The sequence below is a fragment of the Gallus gallus genome, chromosome 1 (genome assembly GCF_016699485.2).
Source record: "Gallus gallus isolate bGalGal1 chromosome 1, bGalGal1.mat.broiler.GRCg7b, whole genome shotgun sequence".
NCBI classification, from domain to species: domain Eukaryota; kingdom Metazoa; phylum Chordata; class Aves; order Galliformes; family Phasianidae; genus Gallus; species Gallus gallus.
In genome coordinates, this window is record NC_052532.1 from 85,467,267 (window position 1) to 85,479,374 (window position 12,108).

At 40.5% G+C, this 12,108-nt stretch overlaps 1 protein-coding gene across 5 annotated transcripts in view; it reads right to left on the reverse strand.

The window, feature by feature from the left end:
* Positions 1-552: 552 nt before the first annotated feature.
* Positions 553-12,108, reverse strand: part of IMPG2 (interphotoreceptor matrix proteoglycan 2) — a 56,075-nt gene continuing 44,519 nt past the window's right edge. For 3 of the 5 annotated variants that reach the window (XM_040698102.2, XM_015296118.4, XM_040698110.1), the window contains 8 exons: positions 11,570-11,894; positions 9,228-11,011; positions 8,078-8,297; positions 6,712-6,922; positions 4,732-4,920; positions 4,346-4,544; positions 3,428-3,507; positions 553-2,522 (listed from right to left, as the gene is read on the reverse strand). In XM_040698102.2, the coding sequence (XP_040554036.1) occupies positions 2,510-2,522; positions 3,428-3,507; positions 4,346-4,544; positions 4,732-4,920; positions 6,712-6,922; positions 8,078-8,297; positions 9,228-11,011; positions 11,570-11,894 (3,021 nt within the window). In that variant the 3' untranslated portion in view covers positions 553-2,509. The remainder of the gene's footprint in view (positions 2,523-3,427; positions 3,508-4,345; positions 4,545-4,731; positions 4,921-6,711; positions 6,923-8,077; positions 8,298-9,227; positions 11,012-11,569; positions 11,895-12,108) is intronic. The other 2 variants (NM_001044639.3, XR_001469469.4) reach the window with 2 other exon arrangements.

The window sequence follows — 12,108 nt, forward strand, 5'->3', positions numbered from 1 at the left end:
CCTGCACTTTTTGCCTTTCTGCAAGTGAAAAATTTCATGTTAATTAATAGCAAGTACTGACAGATTTTGATAGAGAGTTTGGTTTGTTTCCATGAGGATCTTTAGAGGGTTTTGTCTCTGCCTTTGATTGGGAAACTCTTCAAAACAAGACAGTTCATTAGGTCCTTCATGACATATTGTGAGATGCATCATCAGAGTTCATGGGAGGAGGGGTCCTTTGCTTTTGTTAAGACATCAAGAGCCCCTCAGTAACATGTTTTGGTTCTTTAATTAGAGCCAACACAGCTTTATAACGAGCAAAGATCATAGTAGAAAGCAAAGGCCTCTATTACGCGTTTTGCAGGATGAATTTTCAGAATATAACCCTGCAAGTGATAAAGAATGATGCTTGGCACTTGTGCTAGCAGTGAGCTCAACAGCTTAACCAACTCAGCCTTGAAAGAAGTCAAACACCAAACTTCCTGCCACTGTGTACACAGCTCCTCATGGCTAAGATACCTTGTTTCTTCATGTCAAACTCGCAGTCTCCACATCAATTTTCTAGAAAAAGCATTTTGGAAATTGTATTTTATTGCAGTGAAAATGTCATTATGCTTATAAGTACACACACACACACGAACAGGAAAGAGACACTGTATATACACTGAAATACCACAAGCTCAGTGTAACCAAAAGTGGGCCCAGCAGGTAGTTAAGTACCATTAAGATGTACCTGATCCTAGCTGCTCTGAGAGCATTGGGTCACACTGTGTGACCTCTGTCTTGTAACACCTGGTCACAACAGGATTAAGCTGCACTGTATTCCGCTGCCTTGTATTATTTGGGCTTACCATGATTTCTGTAAACCTTTCTTCGACAGATTTGCAGCTCTGCTAACTATTCGCTGTCCCTCAAGGCAAAAAGATACCATGCAAGTGATCCAGCAAGGTTCTCCAGAACACATAGAGGAATTGCACTGAAATCTTTACTTGCTTAGATATATCAGCCTGTAGACAAGTAAGTAATTCTCACTAATACTGAACTTGTAAAAGTATCGTGTGGCTGTTGGCACATGTGGGCAGAGAGCTATAATTGTCTTTGTAAAATAACAAGCAGCTTGGATTTGTTTGCAGGTAGAAGCTACTGTAGACTGTTAGTGCCCTAGCCCTGACTGCAGCGTTAGCGCCTTAACACAAATATTGTCTCTAACCAGAGCTCTCACATACCTTAACAAGTGGTCAAAGCTCTCTTTAGAATTCCAAGATAAAATGCAGTTTCTTGTAAGGTCCCTATATCTATTCAGTTGCTCTAAAATGCTTCAGGAGGGCTGCTTCTGCTGGAGAAAGACTACCCTGGCTGAGTGGCTTTTTCCCTTCCCCCTAAGAAACTATTGCCATTCACCAAATCTGTATGCATATGAATGCCACAGCTTGATTTTGAAACACAGTTCATGGTGGGTCTGTATTGCTCAGTTCAGAGAAAAAAAAAAAGTAACCAATATTTGCCTGAATTCAACACTGAGTAAATACTAACTATGGTTTTAAAAAAGATGGGCACAAACATCACTGTGGTATTTCACCATTAACCTACTCATCTTTCTATTTCAGCAGTTAAATCCATTCTGAAAATAAGCTGGTAAGGAAATACACAACAAACAATGCATCTTAACAACAAATTGTCTATGTACAAAAAAAATCAACGTTAGTCACTCAAGCTTTACACAACATTTGTATGATAGAAGACCTTCTGTGCCCCTGCTTGTATCTCTGGCAGGAACAGCTGGAGTGCCAACCATCGTGACATTATAACACTGTATTGCAGAAGGGGTGCCCTGCTGTGCACCAGCACTACATGTGGCCACTGCAAGCCAGCGGTGACACTTAATGTGCGGGGAGAGCATTTCAGAGGGCTGCAGCCTCAGCACTGTGCTGTTTTGCTGATGCCAGGTGGCAAAAGTTTAATCTGGCAGTTGTGTAAAATAACAGCTTTTCCGATGAGGTTATGTTTGTGCTTATGCTGGGAATGCTTTAAAATAATGCTAACACCATTCTATCAGTGTGCTTCTCTCCTACAAACCATTCACGTGCAAACCACATTCTTTCCACTAGCGCTTTGTACTTTTGAATTCACTACAGTAGACTCCAGTGAGGGGATAAATGCCAGACAGGATTTTAAAGGTGCCTTTTATTTTTAGTTTGTGCATGTATCTTCTCTTTTCTGAGGAGATATTTTTTTTTTTTTGCCTTGGTATACAAATTACCGCTGTCCATTTCAGAGTTAATGAAAAATGAACTTTCATAACCTCTGCCACTTCTGATCACCTCTTAAAAATGTCACTTTATGCAGAGAAGCCAGAGGTACTTGAGATAAACAGACATCTGTACATTTCAGCCATTCATTTAGAAAACATCTGTATCCATCCATGCAATGTTAAGACTATAAGTAACTTTGCAGTTACATCTGAGCCCATTGCTATGGCAACAAGGTAGTCTTTATCTCCCACGTGCTCTCTACTGATTTCTTTTTTTTCTTATAGCAGCTTCCTGAAATGAAAAACAGAGAAGCAATGATTAAGTTAGTCTCTTTCTCTTTCAAGCTTTGGATTCAAGGCTTATATGAGGCAGCCCTTTCTACTTTCCAGCTGTGGAAAATTTAGAAGCTGATCTGTCTCAAGATGAAAATATGAACAAGTGACACGGAAAAATGTGAACTGCAGTTATTTTCAATTAAAAAGAAAACAAAACAAAACTGTAGTTGAGGACTTGGGAACACAGGGTTATGCTACTGTAGCTGTTTTTAACCGGATCCCAAGGAACTGCACTTCAGAATCTTTCAAATGACCAGAGCTATCTGTGATTTCCTTATTGCTACAGTGAGAGTACAGTTCGTACAGTTTGTAGGAGACTGAATGCCGACACTTAATTCCTTGATAGCCTTTCCCATGCTTGGCTTTCATCAAAGCACACAGCTCAGCTTGGTTAACTGTTCAGAATTGTACACTTTCTATTCTGATAACATGCCCACAATATCAGATGGTAGTCCTGCACTAGTGACCTGCTGGCTTAGCTGCCAAGTCAAGTCTTGCAAACTCACGATGAACTAACATGCTTTTAAAAATTTCTGTTCTAAATAAAACAGGTAGCAGCAGCACCTACACTAAGAGAGTTAAGAAGGTTCCATTTGTGCTTTCAGGACTGAATTGATGTCAGTGCTTCTCTGACACCCATTAACTGCGGGATTCCTCTTCACCATTTTTAACGTACCTCCCTACCTGGGACAGTGATTAAATTAAGTACTTTAAAAGCACTGAGCTTCTTCAGAAACTATTGAAACCTTAACATCTAGTGCTCCAGCATTTCCAGACCCTTCATATGAAGAATACAGTAAGGTAGTAACAGTTACATGAGAAAACATCAAAAGAATTATGCAGACAAGATATTTCACTCACATTTGATGTTGCCTAACAAACTCTGCAAACTGACGGTCCTTAGCATAGAGCTCTATAATTCGAATTCGGTCCTGAATTTCCTAGAATACAAGAAAGACAATTTTAGGTGCATAACAGAAATTAGAGTACGACTGAAACTATCTATTTCTTTTTCTTGGAAAATAAAACTCATATCCTTTGCTATTTCAGTGAGGAGACCTTGAAATTGGACAGTTGGGATAAAATTCTTCTTCGTGCTATTTTTAAAAGTGGAGCACTTCAGTTTTGGAATCTAGTCATATTTTACTGTTAAAACCAGGGTTTGGATAGAATGTGACATTTCAACTGGCTCGAACAGAACCATTTCTCTCTCATAGATACTTTCCCCACAGCCCTGGCTACAGGCTGGATTCACACCTCTCGCAATTGCTTAAGGATCTGTGGCTTGCTCCTGGATGTAAATCCCTTCTCCTCTTCAGTGAATCCTGGATACCACCTATACAACAAGGCAGGAGGACAGTATGATCTAACTTGCAGGTTATAGTAAGAACTAAGCTTTAAAAACCCTGTATTAAAGTCCAGGGGGTTTTTACAGCATTGATGATTCCTGCATGTCAGTTGGCATCAAAAGCTAAAGGCCATGTCTAACATGAAAGCAAACCACTGCAGCCCCTGTGCAGTTACTTAAGCATTCAGCTCTTTTATCAGATGAAATTCATTATAAGTCAGAACACACACATTCCTTTCCATATACCTGATAGAAAGGATTTCTCTCCCTGCTTGCTCTCTTCTTTTAAATAGTTGTAGCAGCTGTAGTTGTGACTTATCTATCTAGAGCACAGACTCTTGAGAAAGATTGAGGCCTCAAATTGCAACTGTTAAATCAACTTATTTTTCACAAGATCTTTTTGATGGCATTATGAAAACAAGGTCATTTACCTCCTTAGTAAGCTCACTGTTTTCATAAATGTGCCTTATCTCTTCACTGCTGTAGTCGGTGGATGTCTCTGCACTGGTAGAACTGTAGGACGTTAGCTGAGGGTATCTGCGATAATAATGGCTGTAGCCAGTCGTATCACTTTCATACATGGGGTTGTATTTAACTGCGTTCTCAATGGACGAGAGGCTGTCACCCTGCCTGGGGGAGCAATGAACAAACAGTGAGCTTCTCTGCAGCCCAGAACGGCGGCAGATAGACTAAGGAAGCCTGGCACTCGGAGGTGCGCATAAACCCTGCTGCTGGTCAGCTGCATGATACAAGACTTATGATGGAATTACCCTTACTGTGGCAGATGTGCTCTGTAATATTAGATGGTGTCACATACCCCTGTGAGTCCTCGGTGTCGCTCTTTGTGTACTGGTCTCGAAGGGTCCTTGCCAAGAAGAAGATAACAGCAGACGCCACCAGAAGGAATCCTGCCACAGAAGCAATGGCAATACCCACGACCAGTGGCTCAGACACATATTCTTCACAGTGCTCCCCTCTGTACCACCAGTTCTCTCCTACGCGACACCTGCAAAAAAAAGAAACGCCGGGAAATTAAACACCAACAAAAACTGCAACTTTGGTTAATATAAATTTATTTAATTTCTTCTTGTGACGTATCCTCCGTTAAGTTAGCTCGACAAATAAATGCCTTCGCAAGTCTGAGCACCAGCTTTATTATTATTATCGGCAACAACCTTTTGGTATCGCTGAATTGAGTGAAGATAGGTAGAGTAAGAAAAGGATAATGCACTTGCGATGGCAAACTTGCTATTTAGAGCATCCTGTGATGTGCTACAACTGAAGTGTTTAGACTAAATAAAAACTCTTGCACTGATAGAGCCTCGCAGGTAATGTATCAAACACTACAGAGGTAGAGAACAATCTTTTAATGCTATTGTAATGCAAATACATGTGAGCATGTGTTAAAGGAGCAAAATGCTCATAGTGTGCAAACCCTACAATGGTTAGGTAAATATATAAAAGAAATGACTAGGAAGAAGCTTGTTCCCAAGACTGAATCTTTGGAATTGCTTCCTTAATCAGCATTCATAAGTTCTGCTTTGCTGCAGTTCTGAATATGAAAGTTTTAGGTAATACAGACTTCTAAAATATACAGATTTGCTTAAAATATATCAGTAAAAACAATATATTGCGTTGCACGCTTCTGGGGCATTTTGTTCTAAAATCTCAAGGAATTACAGCCACTCACAGCAGTGAGCCTCATTAATAGAAAACATCAGTAAATTATGTCTTTTGCCCTAAATATCTGAAATACTTTCTAAAAGCAGTAACCGATACTCCAACTTTTTCAGTAACTTCTTCCTAAGTACTGGCCAGAGCATACCTGAGCACATGTGTTTCCTGTTAGCACTATTATACAAACATGATAAAATTTATACTGCTATACACATCTGTGAAAGTAACTGTTTTCATATAGTAAAAAAAAAAAATAAAACACTTTATTGTTTCTCCTGTTAGCTGCTAAGCCCCTAAGATTAACATCCTTAAAGTTCTAAGTAAGTTTTATTAAAATAAAATCACATGAACGAATATAAATTACAAGTAGTTATAGCTGTCGTATTTCTTTTAAGTAATTCTACCTTTTGTTGATAGGTGCAATTAATTAGTTATTAAAAACAGATTACTGTGCTGATAAAAAGGGGAAAAAATAGTGCAGTATCAGAGGGCACATCAATTTATCAGTACCTTGCACCATTTCAGTTACCTGTGAAATACAGACATCTCTTTAAACACATCTGAACCTTAAAAACCAAAAAAAATTGATCCAAGGCATGTGTCTTGATTTTCATGTGAACCACACATTATTTTTCCCAAATTACCAATGCTTTCTTAACTTTTGGGACCTCTTTCTTAAGTAAGAGCCCTAAAAGAGTATTTAATATATCTATGCTAAATGAGGACGCCTTTCAAATCTGGATTTGTGTGTTGGAGTCAACTAATATACATGTTTTATGACATTTTCTAACACTTTGCTACTTAGAAAAACTTCTGGAAATTCTGTCCTCGAATTCAAAGGAACTGAAGTGAACAACTCAATATGCACCACTGCTACTATTTTTTGTAGATAGCTTTACTTCCTGGCACTTCTGTTCTATTAACGAAATTCGTTACAGTCTCATTTTTGAACTTCACTTAAGAAAACTAACATTAAAACTGGGACCTACACTCAACAGCGTTGCATGGTAGATAATCACTAGCATCTCACGTGTTACACATTATCTTAGGGAATTTTGCACACACCCCATGGAATGCTAGGTCAGAAGAATGCACATGCACCAAACAGAAGACGACCTACCTACATATGGCCCCTTGCCCAGGGCTGATGTCGCACTTGCCATCATTCAGGCAGAAGTTGGGTTGCAGATCACAAATGCTATTGCAGGGCAGCCCGTCAATGCTCAGGTAGCCAGGATTGCAGACGCACTCAGCTTCCCCACTCCAGCGATTTACTAGGCATTCGGAGAACTCGTTGCAGGCCTGGAACTTGCAGGGATCTGCTTGCTCTCCTGGGAACACCCAAAGCAGAAAATATTAGTAATAGAAGAAAACGTTACCTAAAGCAGAGCACTGTTGCCATTTTCTCAAATGACTTTTTAGTTAAAATAATCTGCCAAAATGCAGCAAGTGTCTTTCCTGAGTTTCCAAGGGCTCTGCTAAGGTGAACAAGCACTAGGAAGTGTTCCTCTGCACGGTGCACGTTAAGTGGTATGGCTAAGACCACCCAGCAAGCCAACTGAAAAGGCAAGTATAAAATGAGTTCTTTTTCTTACTGGAACACGCTGTACCTCAGATGTTCTCTCTCTGTTGGAACTATATTTTGCAAATGAGTAAAACACAGCTGATCTCCAGTACTTCTTGTCACAGAAAATATAGGCAGCAGACAGAGAAGGGCAAGGGGACTTCAGGCTCTCAGTCCCTACTTGCAAAGTGCCTTTGTCTGCAAGGAACACAAGCCTGTCATATATCTGATGCCTTGCATATCAAGCTGAAGAGGGCTGGCATGAAATTTAATATCAGTATCACAAGATTTTTCATGCTACATAGACTGCCTTTATAGCAGAGCTTCCTCTGAAGCGCAGCTGCCATTTGTCAGCAGTGTTGTTTAACACAGGAACTATTTCCAGGTTGCTTTTATGATACACTACTGGCTAACTTGGACAGGAAAGAAAGTTCCCTGCATCACAAATGGACTAAGAGGACCAGACACTTTTTACTATAATCAAGCTGCGAGTATGAGAGTAAATCAGCAACTATTTTCTGTGTAGATACCTCACAGTTAAACTGGCTACCACTCATGGCAGTAGCCACATGGAAAAATTCAAACCACATGTGAAAGTCAGCTCAGTAGAGATGTGCACCACTGTTCTTGCTGACCAGTCCTCCTCTAACTCCTCAATGAAAGTGCGATGACAATTACATAAGCCAGTTTGAATCCCATATGGGCCCCATATTGTTTGTTGAATCTGGGTCCCATTTTGTTGTTCCTCTCTTTCGTCTCATAACAGACTTTTGTTTACTTAAACTCTGTGAAAGTCTGTCCTGGGCTTTAGAAAAGCCCAGCCTGTGAAAAGCAGTGGGCAATTTCCGAGCTGTTAGGATCCTAAGTAGATTGTTAAAGCAGAATCCCTTGCTTCAAAACCGTACTTCCCTGCCATCTTTACCTGATTCCACATCCAGAGAGTATTTATCAATGGCCAGGTTCATGGTGTGATATGCAGTGTTGCAGAAGTCTTCCAGGATCATATACACAGCGTTGGTGACATTTCGAGGCACAGGTTTGGCAAATTTCATTCGACTGTTCACAACAATGCTGCCATTTCTGAAGTTCAGGATTTCCAGATTCTGGAAGCCTGTTAGATTTGACTGAAGGTACGGTACCAGCTGCAACACAAGGGACAATGACAGAAAAGCTTGAATCTATACTCAAGCTGGTTGGTACTGCATCAGGCAGCGGGAGTCTGAATTAGTTTATCCAAATCCTATGGCAAGGGTATTAAAACTCTTCCCGACTGAGGCCCATGCTGGCATCTTGCCAGGGTCCTGAGTACTTCACACCAAGTATCAATTTGTAGACGGTTCCTCATCTACAGTTTAGATACACAGATATAGGGATATATGTGGAGCTCTCCCTTGCCCAAAGCAACACATACACATGTCATTTCAAAGGGTACTTCCCTCAAGCATGTTATCCTTTTCTATATCTCTCCTTTACTCCCTCCATCTCTCATAGAAAAATATTCATTACATTCAGAAGAGAATTTCCAAGTTAGAATTTGATCACTGTTGCTGTATTTCTTCTATGAGGCTTTGCTAGCCATCGACTTTTTAGGAGATCAGTCCATTTACAAACATCTTATTTCCCTAAACTATATCTTACTTGAGATCGATTGAATGAGTTGCAGAAAGGCTATCAACAGTCCCAGTGTATTTACTTTTTCTCTCCCCATAGACTAAATCCAGAGCGTACCACAAGCAATTTAAGGAAATGTACTGAATTAAGCTACATTTTCTGCATCTACTGACATCAGCAGAGCATCTGGCCAGAATCACTAGAAAATTAAGATAATGAGATCATTAGATTTAGAGACTACTGACTGAATAAAAAACGAAAACAAAACAAAACAAAAAACAACTGAAAATGTCACCCCTCCACCCCCATATTTCCAGATAGCATTTTCCTGGAGAGGGACACACATAACATCTGGAAACACCAGTCTTGAGTTATTCTCTGCGAAGGAGAGAAGACCAACTCTTAATTACCAACAATTTCTATCTATGGAAATGGATATTTAGCACAGAAATTACGCTTACCAGTTCCAAGAATCGTTGCTCTAATGCTTTATATTCAGGGGAATTCTTATTGAACAGGTCTTCTGAAAACATCATATTGGTAACCCGAAGACTGAAAAACACAACTAAAGCTCGTGATGGAACAGGAGTGCTATTGTGAATTTCATGTGTGGGCCAAGCCACGCCGGCCATCTCTGTGGAGTGGGCATGGGTAGTTAGCTCCATGTGACTGTCAGTCATGCTCTTTGCCTCCTCACTCGGCTCTGGAGAAAAGCTGACCATGCTCACATGATCCAGGTCCACTGAAACATCCAGGACTCTTGTTGTTTCATCTCCCACCTTTGCTAAGGTAACCACAGATGATGACACTGTGGTTGTCATGGGAGGGAGATGGGATGGAAGCTCAACAGTGTCTGCTGTTACAGTTACATAGGAGTTCAGAATGGTGCTGATGCTCATGGAAACGTGTGTGTCATGTTCTGTACCATCCTGTCCAGCAAAGCCCTCTAGAGCAGTGGCTTGATGTATTAAAGAAGGAACTCCAGTTGAAACTTGAGCTGCAGTCGGCACTGCTGACTGTACTGTCTGATCTAATGTCTTCTCTAGTACTCTGTCAGTAGGCCAAACATCAGCTGGCTTCCTTATTGCTAATCCAGTGTCTCTGTCTGCCAATGATGAATCTAGGCTTTGCTGCTCTTTTGTGGAAGTATCAGTGCTTACCTCAAAGGGTTCCGCAGTCAGAACAGTTTCTAAAGAGCTTTTGTCCAAGTAACCTACTGTAGCAGCTTCACCTACATTTGACTGTCCTGCTGTGAATAATTCTTCCACTGTTGGCCTGTCTTCATTTTGATGTTCAACTGCTTCAGAAATGATCTCCTGACCTACACTGGACTCTTCTGGTTGTTCTACACTGAAGGCTACGGTAGATGTAAGGAGACTATCCTCCATACCAAGAGTTACTGTAGATGTAAGGAGAGTGTCTTCAACAGAAACACCTGTACTGTGTGGTAAGAAAAGATCTTCTCCAGTTGGCAGGTCTGCAAAGGAATAGTCCTCTGGTGGCTCCAAAACAAAGGACGGTTTAACAAAAGAATCATCATCCATGCTCAGTGTTTCCATCTGTGTAGATGTCTCCACAGATGATGGCTCTCCTGTCTGTAGCAGAGGTACCTGCTGAGTTGTAGTCTCTGGAAAGACAAATATTTCAGATTCATCGAGGAAATTTTCTTTTATACTGGCCACACCTTCATTCTCATCTTTGGAAGGATCATCATCTAATTTATTCCCAGAGTTAAGAATATAATCTAAGATCAGACCTTCAGGGATATCTTCAGTTCTGAATGGCAAAGAGTCATTATCATCATCAAGCCAGCTATCAGGACCAGGGTAGAAAACTGGTTCCAGTGTTGCCACATCCCAAGGCCAAATACTTGGTTCCATTCCTTTTCCTGAACCATCAAAAGCTGAACCAGATCCATCATCAAATATCATTCTATCTCCAAGATAAATATCATTTTCACCTTCCACTGGGTGTACTTCTAAGGGAAAAGGACTTTCTTCCACAGACTCATGCAACAAAGAATCTGCACTGCTACTGTCTGCAGGACTACTCTGAGTTACTTCTTCCTTCTCAGCAGTCGCTGTTCTTTTTGTATCAGTCTCTATGACTGATGAGGAGGCCACTGTTGGTGCAGAAAGCAGGGGAGCTGTGTAATCATCTGTAGATGGAGGTTCTTCAGGCACAAGGTGAGAAGAGGGACTTGAAGGCAGAAGAAAGTCATCAGATAGTCCAGTATCTTCAAACTCTAAAAATAAAAATGAACTTCCAATTAGTTTTTGTTTATAACAAAAAAAAAAAAAAGGTAAAATATGGTTCATTTTGTTGTCTGTAGATAGTCATTCGTTATGCTTCCTGTGATATATACTGATCTTTGCATGCTGAAGTCTATAGGATGCCTGTTGACCTCTCCACTTCGTTCTGATACTCTATGAGCCAAATCAAGTAGAGTACTCAATAAAGCAGTTACTGTGTAGCATGTCCTTAGAAGACTGTCTGATAACTATCTCTGTTTCAGAGATCAATTATCACCTAAATAAGCTCCATATGAAAATATTTCTGCTCAGTTAAAGAAGTATCTTGCATGCACAATTTGCTGGAGGGTTAAACAGGCATTATCAGCTGTTACAGGCAAGTTATCATAGTGTCTTGTTCTTGGATACATGTACACAGTAAAAGTAAAAACAATCAGAGGAATATATCCAATTTATAGACCTTTCTGAAAAGGTCATTTTGGTAAACTACACGTTTAGTGAGTATTTGGAAACACTGATATCCAAACTTAAACTTCAGTCAATGAACCTACCATCTGAAGAATCAGGGGCTGAAAGCCATTCCAGAGAGTCCAGAGAATCATGCTCTATCACTGGTGCAGTGACCAAAGCAGGAGTCTGATTCCAATCCGCTAAATTCAGCCCATCCGGCAAAGATGTGACATCAGCCTCTGAAGAAAGTGGAGCTTCGGGTATCAAACTGACCTCAGAGTCCAAGCTTTCTGGTCTTGGTCGGATTTCATTGTCATCGGACTCTTCACTATCTAAAGTGGAATCTGGTTTAGTGAAGTCAAAGGGCAGCGTATTGCTGACAGTTGATTCATCTGCTGAAGGCCGTTCAGCTGAAAAGGTGTTATCCTGAAACAAAGCCATAATCTCTATTACAGGGGTAGTATTGTCTGCCTACATGGGGCTGAACGTACGGAGGGGTGTTAATCAGGAGCAAAATCTGGTACTTTTGCTTCTGTGAGGAAGTAATGCAAAACAGCAGGAGAGGCCCAACTAGAAGGATTTGCAAACGTACTCTTTGCTAATAACATTCAATGTACATATAAAATGCATGTCCTTGTGA